The sequence below is a fragment of the Talpa occidentalis genome, unplaced genomic scaffold (assembly GCF_014898055.3).
Source record: "Talpa occidentalis isolate TD23 unplaced genomic scaffold, MPIMG_talOcc4v2.1 talOcc4.5, whole genome shotgun sequence".
NCBI classification, from domain to species: domain Eukaryota; kingdom Metazoa; phylum Chordata; class Mammalia; order Eulipotyphla; family Talpidae; genus Talpa; species Talpa occidentalis.
In genome coordinates, this window is record NW_023604861.1 from 121276301 (window position 1) to 121297062 (window position 20762).

The window sequence follows — 20762 nt, forward strand, 5'->3', positions numbered from 1 at the left end:
AAAAACCTTGCAATATCTTCTGTAGACTGAAATGACCGTTTGCAGCAAAGCAGAAGCAGGAAGGCTGGCGCTTGGCTGGCTACATAGGACAATAGATATTGGGCCTCTGTGGACGAGCAGACTGAGGAACCCTTGGGACCCCCTGCCACTGCCTGTAACATGGCTAGGACTTTGTGCAAACAGCACACTTGGAGGGGGGCCCTCCCGTGGCCCTCCCTCAGTTAAAAGCTAAAACCCTAGCATACCTAAGACGCGATCTTCATCTCGAAAACCCCCAAATTGGGGAAAATACCATAAAAATGTATTAAAAGAAAATTATTCAGGACTATTTTAACAATCTGGCTTTATGGTTCAACTTATGACCTGCACAGAAGGGAGGCCTTTTCAGAGGGGTTATAATTGGTCATGTAAGTCTTCTTAAAATAAAATGTAATGTCCATTTGGACCACAGGGCTTACCACTTTAACCCTTGGGGGTGCCTTTTATTCTACTGAAATGGTATTCTTCTTTCTTCAATAAATATTTTTGGTTAAAGCAAATCTATACCCTCCAAACTAACTGGAGAACACCTTTGCTAGCCAAACTATAAAGAACCATCTACTTCCTGAATGTAGGACCTTCCCACCAAACAGACTCCTCAAGTCTAAATCCTCTCACTCCTCAAAACCCATTTCAGAAAATTCCTGCTACAGTTTTCCTCCAAGGAAGAGCAATGTCCTTCCCTCAAACCCGACTACTTCATTCAGGGGCCACTTAAAGAGATGACACATTTTATTCATTTTTGACTTTCCAGTGCTGGAAATGGAGCTGACACACAGAAAGTGTCCAACAGGCATGTGTGAGACAGATGAGCCTGGTCTGGGCCATTCTTCTGGCATTGAACACACTTCCTCATGTCAGCTTTCTCTTGGCACCTCACAGAGTATCACCATCGCAACATCTTAGAATAAGACGTCTATTATCTCGCAGTTTCTAGGAGTCAGGAGTCTGAGCACAGAGTAAGCGAGTCCTCTGTCTCAGGGTCTCGCGAGGTTGTGATGGAATAATTGGGTGAGCCAAAGTCCCCTCTGAGGCTCACCTGGGAAAGTTTATTCAGGTGTTGGCAGAATTCATTTCCTGGGTGCTATAGGGCCGGGGGTCCCAACTTCATACTGACCGTCCAGTCACATGGCCCTCTCCACAGGCAAGTCACAAGCTTACTTTTTCCAAGCCAGCAGGAAAGTTCCTCACCCGGCCAGCTAAGACCAATTTGAACATAACACAATCAAAGAGGTGTCACCCTATCACCTCTGCTATATTCTACTGACTGAGAAGTAAGTCACAGGCTCTACCCACACTCAAAGGAAGGAAATCACACGACAGAGGACCCATTGGGGGTTTCCTTAGGTTGTGTCTGCCAAATTCCTAGTGTGAAGGTCACCTTCGCCCTCCCACTGCACTGTGCGTACACATCTAATTTGTGTGCTCAACCCACAGCAAAACTATATTGCAGGCACTTCATAAAGAGTTCGTGAAGGAAAGGGGAAAGGTTGAAGCTGACTCTCAGGAGAGACACACAGAGCTAACTCAGCTACACAAAGGTTAGCAATTGGTTACTTTTTTAGATAAGTGTCCATACTAAGTGAAAAAGAACTAACTTTAAATCCCTATTTTCAAGGATTTTCTCAAATATGGATCTTTTCAAAAATGGGCAGCATTTTTTAAGATTGTAGCCTAAAGCTGGAGATATTTAAACACTTGGATGCTTCGCCGAAAGTAATATGCAGACATGTAGAAATGATAGTATCAGAAATGCTAGCCCTGGGAAGAAAAGATTGAATTATTGACTTTTAACCAGGTTAAAATTTCTGATAGAAATTTCTGTTAGAATTTCTGATGATTTAAATAACTTTGCAACCCCACCCCCACCCCCCACCCCTGCTGAGAAAAATTTGTCTGCTTGAAGAATCAGTATTTTTTTAAATGCCTAATTGCATCATGTATTTTGCAGAAAGAAAACACTTTAGGAAAATGATAGGAAAAACAGTTTCTTATTTCACAAGGACAAGCAAACCAGTAATTTCAGCTCTTTCTACACAGGCTCCCAGTCTCTAACAGGGCCATCCTTTCCCAAATGCACACTTAATAAGAGTGGTTGTCTTTGCAGAAACTCCTAACTGGACTGGTTCCAACCATCTGATGCCATCCTCCAGCCACTTCTTGCATTGAAGCAGCAGGACCCCCAGGAATGGTCAAATGGCGCTGCCAAGTCCCCGCTCTGTCTCAACTTCCTCATATTCACGTAAGAAAACTTCATCCCTGCCAACACTGATGGCATGTTCTAGACAAGAACTGGCTCTTCATTTCACTTTTAAACTATTTTGGAAACAAGTAATGGCACCTGCCTTCAAAACAAAATGTCACATTTGCTCTGTTATATTAATTTTGTAATACCTTCCTCATCATTCCCTGCCTTTGACATCATTTATTCCAGTACAGGAATGCCTCATTTAATTTTGCTTTGCTTTGCTGCACTTCATAGATACTGGTTTTGTTGTTGTTGTTTTTTTTTTTTAAACAAAGGGAAGGTTGATGGTGACCCTGCATGGACCAAGTCTCTGGGCGCCATTTTTAGAACAGCATGTGCTCACCTCACACCTGTGTCATGTTTTATTAAGGTATGCACCTGGTTTTTTAGACATGATACTATGGCAAACTTAATAGACCACTGACGAGTATAAATATAACTTTCAATATGCACTGGCAAACAAGAAATTCATGGGACTTGCTTTCCTGCAGAGGTCAGGTACCAAACCTGCAAAATCTCCCGTGTGTACCCATAAGCCCCCTCACCAGAACAAGGGTGTTTGTAAAAATGAGGGTCAAATGGTTACCTCTTGGGGCTCCAATTTGGTAGGTCTGGAGTGGGAACCCCATCATCTGCATTTAATATACAAGGTGAAAAAATGATTTAAGCCTCTTCTGTGTTTTAATAGATTTTTATTTATTTATGCATACAAGAACTGGGGTGTAGGACAGAGATGCAGGGGATGAGAGGATTCACCAGAGACAGAATGGTGAATCCTGTTCTCTAGCAGATTGACTGAAAAACACTGCTGAGGGGAGCAGCAGGCAAGAGAGGAGAGGTCTGCTGCGCCATGTGGGTCACCTCCCTGGCTGGGGATCGAGCTCATGCCACAGTGGCTGGTGATAGCTTGATAGTGCTGAGACTTTAACCCCCACACCATCAGGGAGGCCCTAAGCCTCATCCATGTTAAGACAAGAACTGGGAAGTCCCAGAGTCCAGTCACTAAGCAACACAATGGCTTATCTGCATCTTCTCAGCCAGTGTGCAGAAGAGAAATGCGTGTGTGTGAACCTGCACAGATGCACCTGCTCAGATTCCAAGGCTCACATCTGGGACTGAAGAGCCACACCACACTGTTAGGAAGGAGAAGGCAGAAGCTTCTAGTCCCCAAGACCGGGGCACAAAGGTGCCTCTTTCCCTGAAGCCTCCTGCCCACACCCAGGCTCAATGGACCTGAGTCAGCGGGTCTAGGGAAGGGGCCAAGAAACTCCATTTCCAGCAAGTTCCCATGTGACACTGATACCCCTGGTCCAGGGACCGTGCTGTGAGCACCACCAGGGCTGTGAAAAGGTATTCAAGCTGTCTGGATGGCGCCAGGCACGTCCATCAGAAGAGCCTCTAACACTTGGAACTGAGCAGCAAAAGCTCAGGCCCCCACCAGGGGCCTCCCTGGTGGTGCAGCGGGTTGAGTGCCGTGCTGTAAAGCTGTCCGCAGCCTCTGCAGCGCGGGTTCGATTCCCGGTCAGCGAGAAAGAAACCCACATGGCGAGCAGACCTCTCCTGTCTCGCCCGCTGCTCCCCTCAGCAGTGTATTTTGTTAGTCTGCCTGTTCTGCTCCCCACTCTGTCTCTGGTGAATCCTCTCACCCTCCAGTGCCTCTGACTGTACCTCAGTTCTTGTATAAATAAATAAATCTTTTAAAAAAAAAAAAAAAAGCTGCTACTCAGGAGGTTTGCTATAATACACATTCCCTGACAGCAAAAGGAACGGCTTCTATCACATCATCTTGGGAGCCACTGGCTTAAATGAATTTCAGCTGGTCTTTCACGCAGAAACAAAGTGACTAGTAATGCTTATTAATCAAGAAACTTTACTGAGGGTCTATTGTATACACAGAACTGCCGCCTCGGCCAACTTCCTAATGGAAAAGAAGTAAAACAAAAACAGGGTCCCTGTCTTTAATTTACTTATCATCTGTATTATTTCTTCTCCAATTACTAAGAAATTTTGGACCAACTTAACATAAGCTTTTCACTATCACAAGAAAGGAACAGAGCACTCTTGAAAGAAAGATTGTTGTCCTTGCCTGCACTCTCTTTTAGGAGAATAAAGCAAATCATTATGGGGAGAAGGGGGCATTAAGTTGGGTTTCAGGTTTTTTGCTTATTTTCAAACCCTCTTCAGGACGTGCCCCACCAACTACGAACCGTCAATAAGCTGGAGGATGGCTATAAGGACCTGAGGCAAGATCGGGATTATCAGATGGGGGGCGGGGGGTATGAACAACCCCCTCACTGCAACACATCTTAACCCTTTGTATTTTCTACGATCACCAATCTGGGATTCTCATCTTTAGTTTTATAGGATGCAACATTTTAGTTTTTATTTAGCGCCACATGAGGGTGGTAATCATCTGCCTTTTCACACAGCAGGGACCAGGGACTTTCCTTCTTTAATCTTCACTTTCACTCTGAGTCTCAGCTTTGTGGCTCTGTCTCTTTCTTCCAGACCTCAGGGTGGCGGAGCAGGGCTGAGGGCCGGTTCTGGCCATCTGGGCACAATGCAGGCAGTCAGGCTATGACAATCATGTGTGGGTGGCCTTTGGTGCTTTACTGTTCTAAACACAGTTTTTCTCATCCATAAAAAATAACAATGAAGGTGACTGAATGAATTTTCAATTTAAAACATTCTTTTTCCATGACTTCAAAGAAGGGCTGGAAAATACAAAACCCTGTATTGTGCTTTTTTCCTTAATAATAAAATCCATTTGTATTTATAAGTCCCCTTTATTATCTTATTTATGGTCTTGCACAGCACTCAAGCCCCGACTGTGGCTCCACCCTTGACTCCCTGTCTAGGACATTGCTGAAAACCCGAGACGCCCAGCAATGTCCTTTTCTGAGTCGCTGTACCTGGCCAAGCTTATTCCCTCCCTGGAGCCTTGTCCTGGCTGATCTCTAGGCCTAAAAGACTCTCCCTCTAGACCCCTCTGGATTTTGATGGCACTTCCTTACACAGACTTTCCCCACTATCTGAAAGTGGAACGTTCCGGGGTATGATGTGGTAGGTTATTTGTGGAGTTTGGGGGTGCTATAATGGTTAGCTGATACAGAAAAAAAAATTAGCATTCCCAGACCCCAACTATAACCTATCAAATCCTACCAAACAGGAATGCTCTACTAACAGGCAGTGAGCAACCTGTGGAGACCCTCCAGCAACATCCTGCCTCCTCCCCCACTCCAGTCACTCTCAAGCTCACGACTATCACCTAGTTGTAGTTTCTTCGTAGTACTTAACACCTTGTGTGGCCCAGTACTGGGTACGCAGGGGCTCAATGAAAGTGCAACAAACCCACTGATTCATTCAACCATTCAATCATTCATTCCACGAAGGTCTAACATGTGTGCCGGGTTCCGAGGCTGTAAAAACAGTGATGGTGTGGGATCCCTGCCCCCCAGGAACTCGAGTCCAGCTGGGAAGTCAAACACACAAATGACTGGAAACAGCATGAGAATTATAGAGAGACCATTTACATGTCTGATATGCACAAAGATGACGTGGAGTAAGTTGGTGACGAAGGGTAGTGTGCCTGTTCGCTCATTTCCTTCAGGTTGAAAAGTCTCAGAGGAGTTAACTAACTGATCTGCTTGAACCTTCAGAGCCAAAGGCAGAGGCAGAAATGCCCTGCTCCTGGCACAATGTAGTATCAGGAAAAGTGGTCTGGGTGTATTAAAATAATTTTTACAGGGCCTCCCTGGTGGTGCAAGGGGTTAAGCACCGCATTATGAAGCAATCTGCAGCCTCTGCAGCACGGTTTCGATCCCCGGCCAGCCAGGGAGAAACCCACATGGCGAGCAGACCTCTCCTGTCTCGCCTGCTGCTCCCCTCAGCAGTGTATTTCAGTCTGCCTGTTCTGCTCCCCACTCTGTCTCTGGTGGATCCTCTCACCTCCACATCTCTGGCCTGAACCCCAGCTCTTGTATGCATCAATAAATAAATCTTAAAAAATAAAACAAAATAATTTTTACAATAATTATTTTGAAGTTAATTGTTAATTATCCACTAGATGTGGTGTTAAAATGAAGCACATATAGGTGAAAGGGTGCCTAACTTATAATAATTAAAAAAACTAAGTTCCTGAAAGATTGAAAGCCAGACTGAAATTGTTTGGTAACGCTGTAAGAAATAAGCATTTTTCAGGCTACCAAGAGGAAAGATCTATACTATATTTTCCTTATTTTATGATCCTATTTTCCCCTGCTGACTTTTTGGTGATTATAATCTATCTTCTCTGGGAAGAGTTCCCCTTAATTCACCACCAAGGTACCCCAGACGGTTCCCCTCTAGTCTCTGGGTCCTCATGTCTGAATAACTGACTAAATCAGTTCAGTAAAACTGACCACATCAACTTTGTGCAGCAACCAACACCTTCCCCCAGTGTGACTTCCCACCTAGTCAAAAATCATCTTTCCTCTGACCCAGCAACACCAGGAGTATATATTCAGGGCCTCCCTGGTGGCTCAAGGGTTAAGACACATCCTATGAGGCAATCTCAGCTTCTGCAGCACGAGTTCAATTCCCCGCCAGGGAGCTACCCACATGGCACAGCAGACGTCTCCTGACTTGCCCACTGCTCCCCTCAGCAGTGTACTTTGGTCAATGTGCCGATTCTGTTCCCCATTCTGTCTCTGGTGAATCCTCTCACCCCCACACCTCTAGCCTGTACCCCAGCTCTTTTATGCAAACATAAATAAATCTTTTAAAAAAAAGTGTATATTCAAAACCATCATCTTCCTAATTTACAAAACACAGCATTTCGCAAACTGTTTACTCACGCCTGGGCCAACAATATTACTCAAACGTGGTGGAGTGAAAAAGCCACAGGGAATACTGCAGTTGGCCAACAGCAGTGTTTGGGGATCTAAAATTACAGGGGAAAAATCACACAACATTCATTTTACGTAGTCCCAAATCTCTATCAGATGATGTTGAGCAGCATGATTCTAAAATTGGCAGGAAGAAAGGAAAGGCTGTCTTGAAGTTCAGGCCATGCCAGGCAGCCTTCAGAGGGAGAGCAAAAGGAAACAGAGTAAGATGGTGTGCCCTTGATAAGCTGTCATAATAAGCGGTATCTGTGGGGCAAAGATAAGCACGCAGGAAAAATATGGGAAACAAAACCGAATGGAAATTATTGCCAAGAGGTGAGAGTAAACAAAAGAGGAAGCAGAATACTTCATGCAGTGTTTAGATGACATTATTTACAACACACCAAAATCAGAGAAGCTACTTCAACTCCATTTGATTCAATTCAGTTTGCACTTGTACCACGGCAAAGAAGGGAACCTGGTATTTAAGGGGCGCAGAGAACATTCTGCTCCCCAAGACCTCCAGACACAAAATGAGAAGACAGCTGCCTCTCCCACCTGATCCAGCCTCAGCCACAGCGTAAATTCAGAGTGATCCAGGAGAAGGGGAGAGAGAGCCATGATTTCCACCAAGGGATCTGAAAAGCAGGATGAGGGGGTGTAAAAGGCAGGGGCACCCAGCAAGGGATGGCCCTACGCAGGAAACAGGAGCCACCGAGAGCTCACATTTGGGGACTATGGTTGAGCAGGGCCCACTCTCAGTTCCTTTATGTGGTCACAGAACAGGCCTCTGAACTACAACCCCGGGCCGTCGTTGTATCTGTGGATGGGATGTTTAGCCCACCCCAGGTCACACAGGCCAACGCCACGTAGTAAGGAGAGCTGACAAAGTGTTAACGTCATAGGAGCCCTGCATTCTAACTCCAAAGATGGAACTCCAGCCACCGAGCAACACTGCCTCAGGTTCCTGACAAGCAAAACCCAGACCTAGGAAGGAGAGAACCAAGAGAAAGGTGAGAAGGGCAGGTGACAGGCTGGGGGGAGTAAGATAGCATTTCCTTCCTGTAACCACGTGGTCTTGAGCCTAAATGACACTGTGTGCTACGTGTCAGTATCCAGTGGATTGTGTCTGCACGAAATGCTCAGTCCTTAATAAGAAGCAAGGAAAATCAGTAGGTGCACACAAGCATGGGCAAACACACAGCTCCGATGGATTTTTCCATAAGTACCACAACCAACTTTGTGTCCAACCAATAAATTATGGACTATTTTCTCTACATTGTCAAGGCAGAAAACATCATTAGTAAAACATGCATTTAGAGCAAGATAAGACCATAGTCTCTCCTTTATAAACCATTGGGCTTAATTGCTACATCACTGATTCTTTACAAAAAAAAAAAAAAAAAAAAACTACGTTCCTGATTGGGGGGAGGCTTATCTTATTTTCTCAATTTTTGTGTATTTAAAGTGCTTATAATGAAAAATAGATTATTTAGTGGGGGAGGAGAATACACAATGTGTTCTACAGTGTCTAAATCTTTATAAAAACCACATATATATGAGTAACAATTTTGCAAATTCCCAATTCTTACTCTATATAGGCATGTGTATGTGTTTATACATGAGTGTGTATATATATATCTTTTCAACTAACTAAAGAAAAACTGGATGAAGTAGCTCTACATGCAGAATTCTTTCTACTATTCAAATTGGAATTCAGAGGTTTCCCCACCTTAAAAAGTTTCTAAATGAACTGTTGGGCTTGGCCTTTGACTTACCACACAAAGGGTTATAAATATTGCCCGAAGAGTGGTTGCTTCTGGACATTGTTTTTCAAAATGTGGGCCACCTCATCAGCATCACCTGGGATGCATATTAAAAGCCTAGAGGATCTGAGCCAATAACACAGTTTAACAAACCCCTCCAGTGATCATTGTACATCCATGTTTAAGAACCACAATCTAGAAACTTGTTAAAATAGACCAGGTGAAAATGGCCAGAGGTATAAGCAACACTGCCAGGGAGTCAATTCTATCCCTGAAGCAACCAGAGTTCCTGCTGAGGGAAGCACCTTGGATCCACAGTCAGACTGCATGGGAAGGGCCAGGCCAGGCCTCTGCCCAGCGCTTGTGTGGTTGCCAAGGGGCCCACCTGAGCAACCCACCTCTCAAGACCATGCACGCAGCATCTCTAAGCTTGTGTTATGAGCTCAATTGTAAACCACCCACCCCCAACAAAAAAAAATGGATATGTTGGGGTCCTGACCCATAGTTCCTCACCATATGTGACCTTATTTGGACCTTATTTGAACTGGATCTTGGGGCCTCCTTGGTGGCGCAAGGGGTTAAGACACAACCTATGAAGCTGTCTGCAGCCACTGCAGCACGAGTTCAATCCCCAGCCAAGGAGCCACCCACGTGGTGCAGCAGACCTCTCCTGTCTCGCCCGCTGCTCCCCTCAGCAGTGTATTTCAGTCGATCGGCCTGTTCTGTTCCCCACTCTGTCTCTGATGAATACTCTTACCCCCCCACACCTCTGGCCTGTACCCCAGCTCTTGTATGCATAAATAAATAAATCTTAAAGAAAAAGAAAACTGGGTCTTTACAGAGACAATCCAGTTAAAAATGAGGTCATTGCAATGAGTCCTAACCCGACATGACTGATGTCCTTACATAAAAGGGAAGCTAAGCCACAGGCACACTACAGGGAAGCGAATGTAAGAAAGCAGACATCCGTGTGCAAGCCGAGGAGAGAGGGGTCTGAAAAGGTTCCTTCCCTCAGAAGGAACCAACCCTGGGGAGACCTTAATTTTGAATTTCTAGGCTCCAGAGCTCTGAGACCATAAATTTCTGTTAAGTCACCCAGTTTGTGGGACTTTGTTACCGCAGTCTTAGCAAATGAATCCAGCTTGGGGACTCACAAAGCAAATTCAAACTTCGTGAAAGTCCGTCCATATCAGGGCTGTCAAAACAGTTAAAAGACCAAGGCCACAAGAGAGAATGTGGTGGTGCTAGGAAGCCTCAGGCTGCAGAAAGAACAACAAACTAAGAGCCACAGACCTGGGCTGGGGTCTGAGCACCGGCCCTGTTTGGAAAGGGAACCATAAACCACGCTCGCCTGGCCTAGCCACATGGCCTGGGAAGCTCTGGAAAATGCCCTCTGCAGGCTCTGCAGCACCAGGCGATGACCATCGCCCCCTCAACAGCATTGACCATGGGCAGTGTCACAAGCATGACAACAGTCCTGTTCGCTGCTAGGAAAGACTTGCAAGCAAAATTTGCATTTTCGGAAAATCTAATGCAAGCTCCCAAACATGTTTGAGTATATTTGGAATATCCAAGACAACAAGTAACAGGGTCAGAAACAGCGAAATCCTGAGGTTGCCAAAGGTCCTATCACGGAGTCAGGCTTCCTAAGGGCCAAGGGCTCTCTGGGCAGTGGAAACGCTCCACTCAAGCAGGCCAGGCCAGGCCCTGGGCTGCAGCACAGCTTCACAATGAAGGTTTAAGTACTCTCACAACACAGAATTTATGGTTCCTAAATGTTTGTTTTAACTAGTGTTGAGAACACATATTTGACCCAGTGTGAACTTGACCTCTGGGTCCCTCTCCCTTCTCGGGCTGTCTGTGCCGCAAGACAAGATTTTCCAGCTGACCCTCCTGCCAGGGCTCCCTGCACTGGTGCTGGGCCGGCCCTCCCACAGCTGCGTGGGGAGCCTCACGGCAGGTCTGCTGGCACAGAGCTGTCAATGGCCATAGCAGGCACATGAAAAATGTGTGATCACTCTAGGCCTGACGACTGAGCTCAGCTAGTTCCACGTCGAGCCAAAAAGCACAGGAGACAGCCTGAAAGCCCGCTGCCCCACCTGGAACTCCAAACTCATCACACCCTCCTGGAGGACGCCACCTACTGCAGCACCTCTGAGCACCAAGGGCCTATGTGACCATGTCCCCTCTACAGGCAATTAAGGAAAATTTCTAGGGTCGGCTTATTTTTCTTCTCCCAAGCAATGTGGGCTAAAGGCCAATGGAAAAGCAATGGAATATCGATTTTCTGCTTCTTGCTAGGGAGAGACCAAGTCATGTGATGTGCCATGAGTTAAGTGAGTAAAAACAGACCCTGTACTCCCTACAGCTGGCTGCATTTCTCCTCTTCATGGAACCTGGCACATGGTAAAAGCTAAACAGATATCCGTTAAATAAATGAAAGAACCATCCGGGCATTTATGGAGGCCCTGCAACGTGCCAGGCACTCGCTTTGGATGCAAATCTGCCATCTTTCTTCTTCCATCCACCTCACCCAGCCTGGCCTCACCCTCATCTCTCCTGTATTCTTTCATGTTGTCTCTTCCCAAGTCCAAAGCTGAGCTCACTGGCAATGTCTCTCTCTTGCCGGCTCTTACCCTGCAAAGGGGACAAAAAAGATCAGAAGTACCTATAGGGAGTGGGTTCAGTTTGGACAGAGGGGGGAACCACCAAGATAGAGAGAGGCAAAAATGTTACAGATCAAGGATTTAGTGGCCCACTAGGAAACTCCAAAGTCTCTAAGACACAAATCCCTCCTATAAAAGTTAATTTTTCAGAAAGAGAACAAACGTCCTATCATCTCTTTTGATCAACAGGGATGTCACTATTCACAGTCACTCCAGAATAATAACTAAAATGACACATCCTGTGTCATAACGTCCACTCCTAGAGTCCCCCACACAAAGGGCGTCTGGAAAAGCAGCATTAACATGCAAGTGGGCACCTCGACACAGGCACCAGGCGGCTCGGGCCCCACCACCCCGTGGCCGCACACACACAGCCTCTGCCCGGCGTGTCTGCGCTGCCTGTTTAAAACCCTTTGCACTCCGAACCATTCTGGACATTGGCTACCAATGTCCCCTGAGAGGGGACAGCGGAATGCAAAGGGTTAACAACTCTCTGGTTTGCAAGTTCATGTTCACTAAATCTTCCATCTTCAGAAGCCTTTGCCCACGGCCCATTTAAATTAAATCTCAATCAACTGAAAATAATCCAGTCTGGCCAGAAGGGGCACCTTATTTTCTTGACTGGATTAAGCAAACGGAACCTCATCGACACAACCCGTCTCTCAGGCAGAAATTTCTTCCTCAATTGCTCATGACCGATATACTGAAAATCTTCTGCCACCCTCAAAAGAAGACCGTTAGGCGGCCTCCTGGCAATACGGTGAGAGGAGCACACCGGTTTGAAGAACACTGCTGTCTTCTGGGGGAACTCCCTGCGGCTGTGTGCCTGGTGTCTGGGTTCCTAAGTGTCATAAACTATGCACACCTAAGTGCACCTGTTCAATCTCAGAAGAATGAGGAAGTGTAAGAGGAGGGAGACCACAAATCAATTTCTCTGGCAATCTAAATTTCACTACTACTTACTGAAGTAGCTACAGCCACAAAAATGGTGTCAGGATTTTTCCACTCAATTTATGACAATCTCAAGGGGGTGTTTTCCGCCTAGACAGCAAGCTTCCACTCAGAGAGAGCTAGAGACACAGGAATTTAGTCTCTCCTTTGAAGTTCTTTCTTTAAATCACTGGACAACCCAAACTAATTTCTCTCTCTTTCCCTCCTTCTTTCCTTCTTTTTTCTTTTTGCAACCAAAGCCAGGATTGTTGTTTTTTTGTATTTATTTATTCTTTTTCTTCACCTTAGCTGAGGTATAATTAACAAATTAAAATTGTATCTATTGGACCTCCCTGGTGCTACAGGGGTTAAAGTCTCAGCACTGGGCCTTCCTCCCGTGACGCAGCAATTGGGCATTGAGCTACAAAGCTGCCCGCAGCCTCTGCTGCACCGGTTCAATCCCCAGCAGCCAGCGAGTGTCCCACATGGCGTACAGACCTCTCCTGCCACGCCTGCTGCTCCCCTCAGCAGAGTATTTCGTCAGTCTGCCTGTTCTGTTCCCTGCTCTGGCTCTGGTGAATTCTCTCACCCTCCCACACTTCTTACTGTACCCACTGCTTGTATAAATAAATAAAATAAATCTTTAAAAAATAAATAAAGTCTCAGCACTATCAAGCTATTGCCAGCCACTGTGGCATGAGTTCGATCCCCAGTCAGGGAGCTAGCCTCTGCTGTCTCACCCACTGCTCCCCTCAGCAGTGTATTTTAGTAGAGCTGCCTGTTCTACTCCCCACTGTGTCTCTGATGAGTTCTCTCATCTCCTGCACCTCTGGCCTATACCCCAGTTCTCATATGCACAAATAAAATAAATCTTTAAAAATAAATAAAAGTGTACCTATTTATGGTATATGATGATATTTTGATATAGATGTACATTATGAAATAAGCACCACAATCAAGCTAATCTACATACCTTCACACAGTTATTAATGCATGCATGTGTGCTCACCTTAACACACAGGCTCTGAAGTTTCAAGCTAGCCACACAATACTGTCACACTGTTGCACATCAGATCTCCAGAGTTTATTCATCTGGCATAATTGAAACTTTGTAGCCCTTAAAAGCAGTCTCAAGCTTCCCATGCTCCCCCCAACTACTCTAAAGCTGTAATACAAAAGGGAGGGTCCACATATACATTAATTTTTTAAAAATTGATGGCAGCAGCTGGGAGGGAAGCATCAATTAAAGGAGAAAATGTGACAGAATTTACCTGATTTGATCCAGTAATTAAAATCTTTCTGGCTTCATCACACCCATTCTCTTTCACTTTGATATCTGCAATAAGCCCACAAACTAGGCCAAGTTTTAGCACAGTCACTTCCAGATAGAAAACTGTACCATCAGAGAGGTCAAGTAAGTTCCCCAAGGCCACACAACCAGTAAAGGCTTTAGGATTTGAAGGAAAGTCTTTTGATATCCAGTCTTTTGAACTTCCCTGGTGTCACACTGCTCAGTCATAGATACAAGTTTCACAGCATCAGTGATAGCCTCTGTTGTCACTAACAACTCTGCCTCTGCCAGCCACACACAAAACAAGTTGCCATGAAAACATCTCCATCTGGGAGATACACTATTTTGGACTGAGCACTACCCTACCCCAGCATTACTTTTTAAAACAATTACTACCGTGCTTGCTTTGGCAGCACATAAACTAAAACAATTATTCCTGAAAGGAGATGTGATATAGGTATCTAGCATTTAGGCCTGAATTGTTTTGTCAGATTGCTTAGCATTGGACTGACTGACAATCTTTTGAAAGCTGAAAACCATGGAAAAGGAATGTGATGTTGCTTTGCTTAGATCCTGGTGCTGTCCAAAGGCTACCTTCTAGGAGTTGGAAGGATCACTTGAACGAAAAGCCTAAAGTATTTGCTCTGGGTCTTGGGAAGACTATCAATGTAGCAACTTCCTCTGGAAGCCAGTAGTAACTTTCACAGAGCTTTTCTGACCCAAGCCTCCTGCAGCCTCTCTCTTTCTGAATCACCAGAGGGCAAACACAGCTAAACTCAGCCACATTCACAATCTTCTCTCCCTGCAGGACTAGCTACCAGGCGAGTCCTTCAGATCAGGATGCTGTCATTCTAGAGGAAACTTTGGATCTTCTACATCTTTGCATCCCATATCCTCAGCTACCTAAAGACAGAAGAAAATTCTCTTTTCAGAGAGAGCATTCAATTGCATCATTTACCAAGTAAATTCCTTAAAGTCTTAGTGGTTTTTCTCTAACAGGCATCAAGAAGTGCATGCCCATTGTCTATAAAATTCTGCTCTGTATTTTTAATCTTTACTCAGCAATATCTCACCACAGTGAGCTGCCAAGCATGGGTTATCTCCATGAGATAGGAAAACCTTATCATATCAGGTTCTAGCAGGAGTTATTGAAGGGAAGAAAGTGAATGTAATTTGACCTGAGCAATTGTAACTTCAGGAAAATGCTGATGCACTATTGTCAAGTGTAATCTAAGAAGTAAAAAAAAAAAGTAAAATAAAAAAATACAATTTAATCTAAAATGCCTACAACCCTGAGCATTTCTGATCTCATGGTTTGAGTTCAACAATCAGGAGGCGGACAGTGAGCTCACATCTGTCATCATTGCTTCCTTGATCACAGCCAAATCATAACCCATCTGGACATTCCTCTTTACAAAATTACAGCCACTGGGCCAAAGTCCTTCTGTTTCTTTCAAGGATTTTTTAACAAGCAAGCTCACCAGAATGACTGCACTTAAATTAAGAATATTTAATTCACCCGATATTTTAAAATCCAAGCCATATATATATATATATATATCATATATAAATGATAAATCGCTAAATTTGACTTGCTCTACAGAATACTAATAAGCAGCAGAAATTGTGGGCGAGCCCAGTTCACATGGTCTCTATGCAGAGAAGACTCAGGAATCCTTCACTTTTTCTAAGTGGAAGTACGCTTTCTTTGTTCTAATTAACACTAGGCAGAATCAACCTGTCAACATACAATTAAACTTAGTGCTTAACTTCGCAATGCATACGGGCAACATTTTCTGATGTTCTGAAATTTATTATGCATCATTAATACATTTTTCTACCACAGGGCTAAGCGTGGGCACCACTGGAGAGGCAGTGCAGGAAACCCCAGTCATCAGTTCTGCAGCAGAGTGATTCCCTCCTGGGAAGCAGGCCTCTACGTTGAAGGATTCTGGTTGCTATTTTCACAAAGCCTTGAAAATTACTGATGTTTTACTCCAGAATAGAGTCTCTTATTTCCCATTCCCCTCCTGTCATCTCAAAGAATGCTTTCATTTGGTGGTGCCCATGTTTGAATGAATGGCATTGGTTCTGCCCCATGGCTCAGCCACCAATGGGAATTCTCCTCCTGGCTGGGGATTCGCAGGCCTGACGGAGTGATTAATACCTCAGTTGAGTCCAAGGAAACTTGGATACCCAACATGGTTCTGTACCACATGTTGCTGCTGGCATCAACATCATTACTCCGGTCCAGTGCTTTCTGGGTGGTAATAAAGTTTGCAGATAACAGAGTGGATTTCATTTCACACATCAACTTCTCCAGGGCAGCATTCACCCCTTCAAGTGACTCCGATGTCTCCCCATGTAAACAGCCCCATTCTGCCCCCCACGAGGGGCCAGGAGAACATAGACACTTACGTTTGGTGCACCTCTGGGAGCCGGGAGCCTTACTCCAGCCATGACAGCACTGCCCTCCACAGACATTGACCCTAAAACAAAGCAATACCCCTGAATCCAGCCGTACAACATCTCCTCCCCAAGAACCACAGTTTCCAGGGGTTTCCTGAAAGTCCTGCCTCAGGCTTCCACTCCCTCTGAGTTCCAGAAAGTCCTAACAGGACACTACAAATGTCGGACCCAACCAACCCACAGCTGGGTAGGCAGAGGAGTTAAGGACCATGCACCACGGGTGGGCAGACAACCAAGGGCAGCATAACCCAGAGATTTACAGGAGGAAGGAGGTACAAATATATGGCTTGTGTAACCCCAAAAGCAAAGCAAGATGAACTTTATTTCCTATACAGTCTGCATCCACATTTTTAATTGAATCTCAGTTGCAGAGAGAAGTGTCCCAACAGGGGTAACATAACAACGCCTGGAACTACCCCTTAAGGAAAAAAAAAAATAAACAAAACAAGTTTTCCTCCCACATCCCTAATCTGTGATTAATGAAGGAGGGGGGGCGGCAAGAGGATGTTTATGAGCGCCCAGTAACAGAAACTTCCCAGCCCAATATTGTGCCAATGCTAAGACACCCCGCCAGAGAAAGGCAGAGTCCACAGGTGCAGGGTAGCCCGAACCCACAATTTCTAGAAAGCTAAGAAGTTCTAGGCCATAAAACAGGGAGCTGAGCCTTTACAAGCAGCCCTCCCAAAACTTTTTTTTCCATTAGTTGGAATAAAATTAAAACTGAGCTGTAAAGAGTTTAATTGATGCTATGGGATTAAACGGTAGTGACTTCATGGTGACGCCCTTCTTCCAGGAGTAGCTGGGTGCGCAGGAGGTTACGCCCCAGGCAGAAATGCCTTTTGTGTTTACCCGCAGCTCAGCAACAATGCACCCGGCGTTTATTCCCAGTAAAAGCTCCCGGGCTCCCCGCGCGCTGCGGTTCCCACCGCACTCGAGGCTGGCAGCGCCCGGGAGGAGCAGCAGACCCACCGCGGGGCTCCGCGCGCCCCGACCCCGCGGGGGCGGCGCGCAGAAGGAGGGTGTGGGCTTACCCCTGCAGCGGCTGCTTCTGGTGAACCTGCAGCCTCGGGCCCCCGCCGCTCTGGGTCTCCTGCGGCACTTTGGAGCGCACGACTTGCCTGCCTTGTTTGGCGAACGGGGCGGCCGCCGGGCGCCCGCCCGGCTTGGGGTGGAGCTGCCCGCCGGGGCCCCCAGAACGCGCCAGCTCGGGCGCAGGCGGCGGTGGCCCGAGCCCCTGCAGGGCCGCGCTGCCGGGCGGGCTCGTGCGCCGCGTCCGCTCCGAGAGGGCCCCCGAGGCGGCGCCGCTGGGGGCCCCGGCTCCCGCCGAGCTGCTGCGGCTGTACCTGGCGTTGAGCGCGACGTTGAAGGTCCGGGGGCGCGGGGGCCCCCCAGGGGCAGCGCGCCCGCCGCGAGGCTGGGGCCGGGGCGCACCACGTACGTGATCCTGCGCACCCGGCCGAGCGCCGACGCCGCGAGCAGCCCCGCGCAGAGCAGGAGCCCCCACCTGAGCCAGGCCCCGGCCATCGCGGGCCCCCGCCCCCGGCCGTGCGGCTCGCCGGGTGCGGCCGCCGGAGCGCGCGCCGGGCTCCCCGAGAAGGGCCGAGCGCCCGGGAAGGCGGGAGGGAAGCGCGTTGGCACGAGAGGAAGTTCTGCGGGCGGCGCGGAGCGGCCCGGACCCCAGCTGGAAGCGGCGGGAGGAGGGGGCGGGGTGGGGGTGGGGAGCCCGGAGCCGGGGAGGGAGGGGCGAGGGGCGCGGGCTGCGCAAGGTGAGGGTGGGCTCGCCCCGCTGGGGGGTGCAGCGGCCCCGCGCCCCGACCCGGCGAGAGGGGGCGAAGGCGGGCGCGAGCGTGCGGGGCGCTCGGAGGCAGCCCCGGCTGCAAAGTCTTTAAAAAGTTTCTCTCGCCGTGGAAGCGAGTGTCAGATCGGAGCAGCCAATCTCCAGCAGACGTGACGTCAGGCAGTAAATCCTAATTGGGGAAAGCGTGAGAGGAGCCGGGCGCGCGCGCCACCCTCCACGCCACGGAGAGCCTCAGTGCGGAGCTGCAGGCAGCGGCCCCCGCTCCCGACTCGGGTCCCAGCGGAGCACAAAGGCCTCGGCGCAGTCCCCGAACCGTCCTTGCACTTCTAGGCGCCTGGCAGGATCCGTGTGATGTTGCTTTTTTGGAAACCCAGCGTTTTCTTGCCCGTGTTTGTTCGGATACTTGGGGTGCGCACTGGATTCAAATGCCAGCTCGGACCCCAGAAAGGACCGCCCGCAGGGCGCCGAGCAGTCCGCAGGAAACCATTTAGCTGGTTCTATGTTGGGGTGTACATTCCGCGCAGCTCTTTTGGGGTCTGCGACCGCGGGGACCCGAACTCCGCGCTCGGTGTGCGCGAAGCGCAGGGTGGGCAGCAGGGGGCGCCCGCAGGAGCAGGGAAACCGCAGCTGGAATCCAGCCCGGAGGCTGCCCGGCTCCTCCCGAGAACGCCTTTAGGACTGGAAGACAGCGCTTAAGGTCCTTCACTGCCCGAAATCATTAATATTTTTTTTAAAGTGGTGGACCCCTCAGTTCCGTGGACCCCTATCCAAAAGGAAAGGATCATCCTGGAGATGCCCCCAATTCGCACTAAAGGGGCTGCAGCAGGTTGCAAGGGACAGAGTGGCTGGGGGTCATAGTGCTGTTGGAGGGAAAACCATGAAATAATGAACTGAAAACTATGTCACCCCCAGAATGCCTGGTAGTATATGAATGCAGAAGAAAAGCTGCGGCCCTAATAGTCTTTTTTTGGTGGGGCGGGGGGAACAAAACTAAGGATGATGGTCTGTTTCCCAGATTTTGGTTGTCCTTCTTCCTATTTGTTTGAATATGGCTTATTCTTTCATTTTGTTGTCTGCCTGAATTTGCTAGTAGACAGTTGGTGGCAAGTGATGATGATTTAAGAAAAAGTAATGGAAGGAAAGTTGAGCAAACAACCCATTAATATATTTTTCTGTGCATTAGAGAAAAACCTCCAATACTTGCTTTGACAGGAGAGGGCCTCAGAGCATCTTTCTGAGCACCAGTTTCTTCTGAGAACACACTCCAGGAGTCATTTTTTGCAGAAAAAATAGCATTTAGCTCAAGGGAGGTACCTCGGTTCTGTCTTCACACTGCCAGTCATTAGCTTAAAGAGCAAAGGCTGTTGTCCTCTCCTCTCCTACCCTCAACTGCCTCCTCTGTAACAGAGAAGTTGTATTATAAATCTCTGCCGGTCCTAGTGGTCTGTGGCTTGAAGAACATCCAGGGTCCCTGTGAAAAGGATTGGTGGGGTCACTCCAGGTCAACCTTTGAGCCAGGCCAAAGGGACCAAAGACTGAGGAAGGAGACGGGGTCAAGAAGCTGCCTCCCAGCATCAGCTTCTGTAGGGAGGTCACGACACAAGCTACTCGATACCCACCAAGTGCCTGCACTAAGGAAGACGGTGGCTGATCCCCCAAGTGTGCAAAACATCATCAGGAACAACCCCTTTGTCTGGGAGAAACTTCCTATCCAGTTAGGAAGTCAAGATGTAAATTAATGAAAGCTTTCAAAAAAGATAAACAACCATGAAGTAAGCAACACTTTGAGTTAATAACAGAATTCTACAAGGCAGGACCTAATTTGTACGTTGCCAGTATCATAGTATAACCCATAATTCTTTGTCATCGCATAGAAATTTCACAAGTAGGGAAAACATTTCCTACCTGTAACTCAAGTCACTTTACAGAGATTGTTCCTTTCAGATAGGCACTCAATAGCAGCAGTAGAAATGTATGTGGGGACCAGGTGTCTAGAAGCACCAGCTCCATTCGGAAGAGCCAGGAGAGAACTTCAGACAGCTGAAGACTCAGGAAACAGTAAAGGACAGCATCGCACAGAATCACACTTTTAGTGGGATGGACAGGATGGACGGGATACACCAAGTCCTCCTATGCTCGATGAGGCAGGTGCCCTACATGGACCAGAGCCCGGGCAGGGAGCCAGAGGGTTGGGCTCCAGTGTGGCAACCGCACTTCCCAGAGAAACCGAAACAGGTCATTTTGCCTCTCTGTGTCTCATTTTCCAGAGAACCTCGGGATGGATCCAAGGTCCTTGTATTTGTGGAGAACAATGAACTTTACCATAATCTGTGGGCTACAGAAAAGTGTTTCCTACTATTGAAAAGATACAATGCAACCTTTCTTCCTCTTGACCTATAGTAATGCAGTGGTGGGTATTTCACCCCAATCTCCAACCTGATTACAACTTGCCTTGTGACAAATTTGGATTTATCCGTCAGATCACCTCTGTAACATAACCACAGGAAGAATCTCTAGAGTGAATGATAATTTCACCCCTAAAGGACAAACATGCATCACATCCTCAAATAATACTGTTTGTTTCAGTGTTGTTTCATTATGCCTTAGATGAGAAAACAAAATCCTAGTCACCCTTAGTAAGTATAATGTTATACGAGGAACTGGTTTTGTTCTGTATCTGTTTAAGGTCA

The 20762-nt window shown here is 47.3% G+C and overlaps 1 protein-coding gene across 1 annotated transcript in view; it reads right to left on the bottom strand.

The window, feature by feature from the left end:
- LTBP1 (latent transforming growth factor beta binding protein 1) overlaps window positions 1-17798 on the bottom strand; it is a 333365-nt gene extending 315567 nt beyond the window's left edge. Inside the window, 3 exon segments of the mRNA XM_037528248.2 lie at window positions 16224-16294; window positions 17306-17663; window positions 17666-17798. Of these exon segments, the coding sequence (XP_037384145.1) occupies window positions 16224-16294; window positions 17306-17663; window positions 17666-17798 (562 nt within the window).
- Between the last annotated feature and the right edge of the window lie 2964 nt (window positions 17799-20762).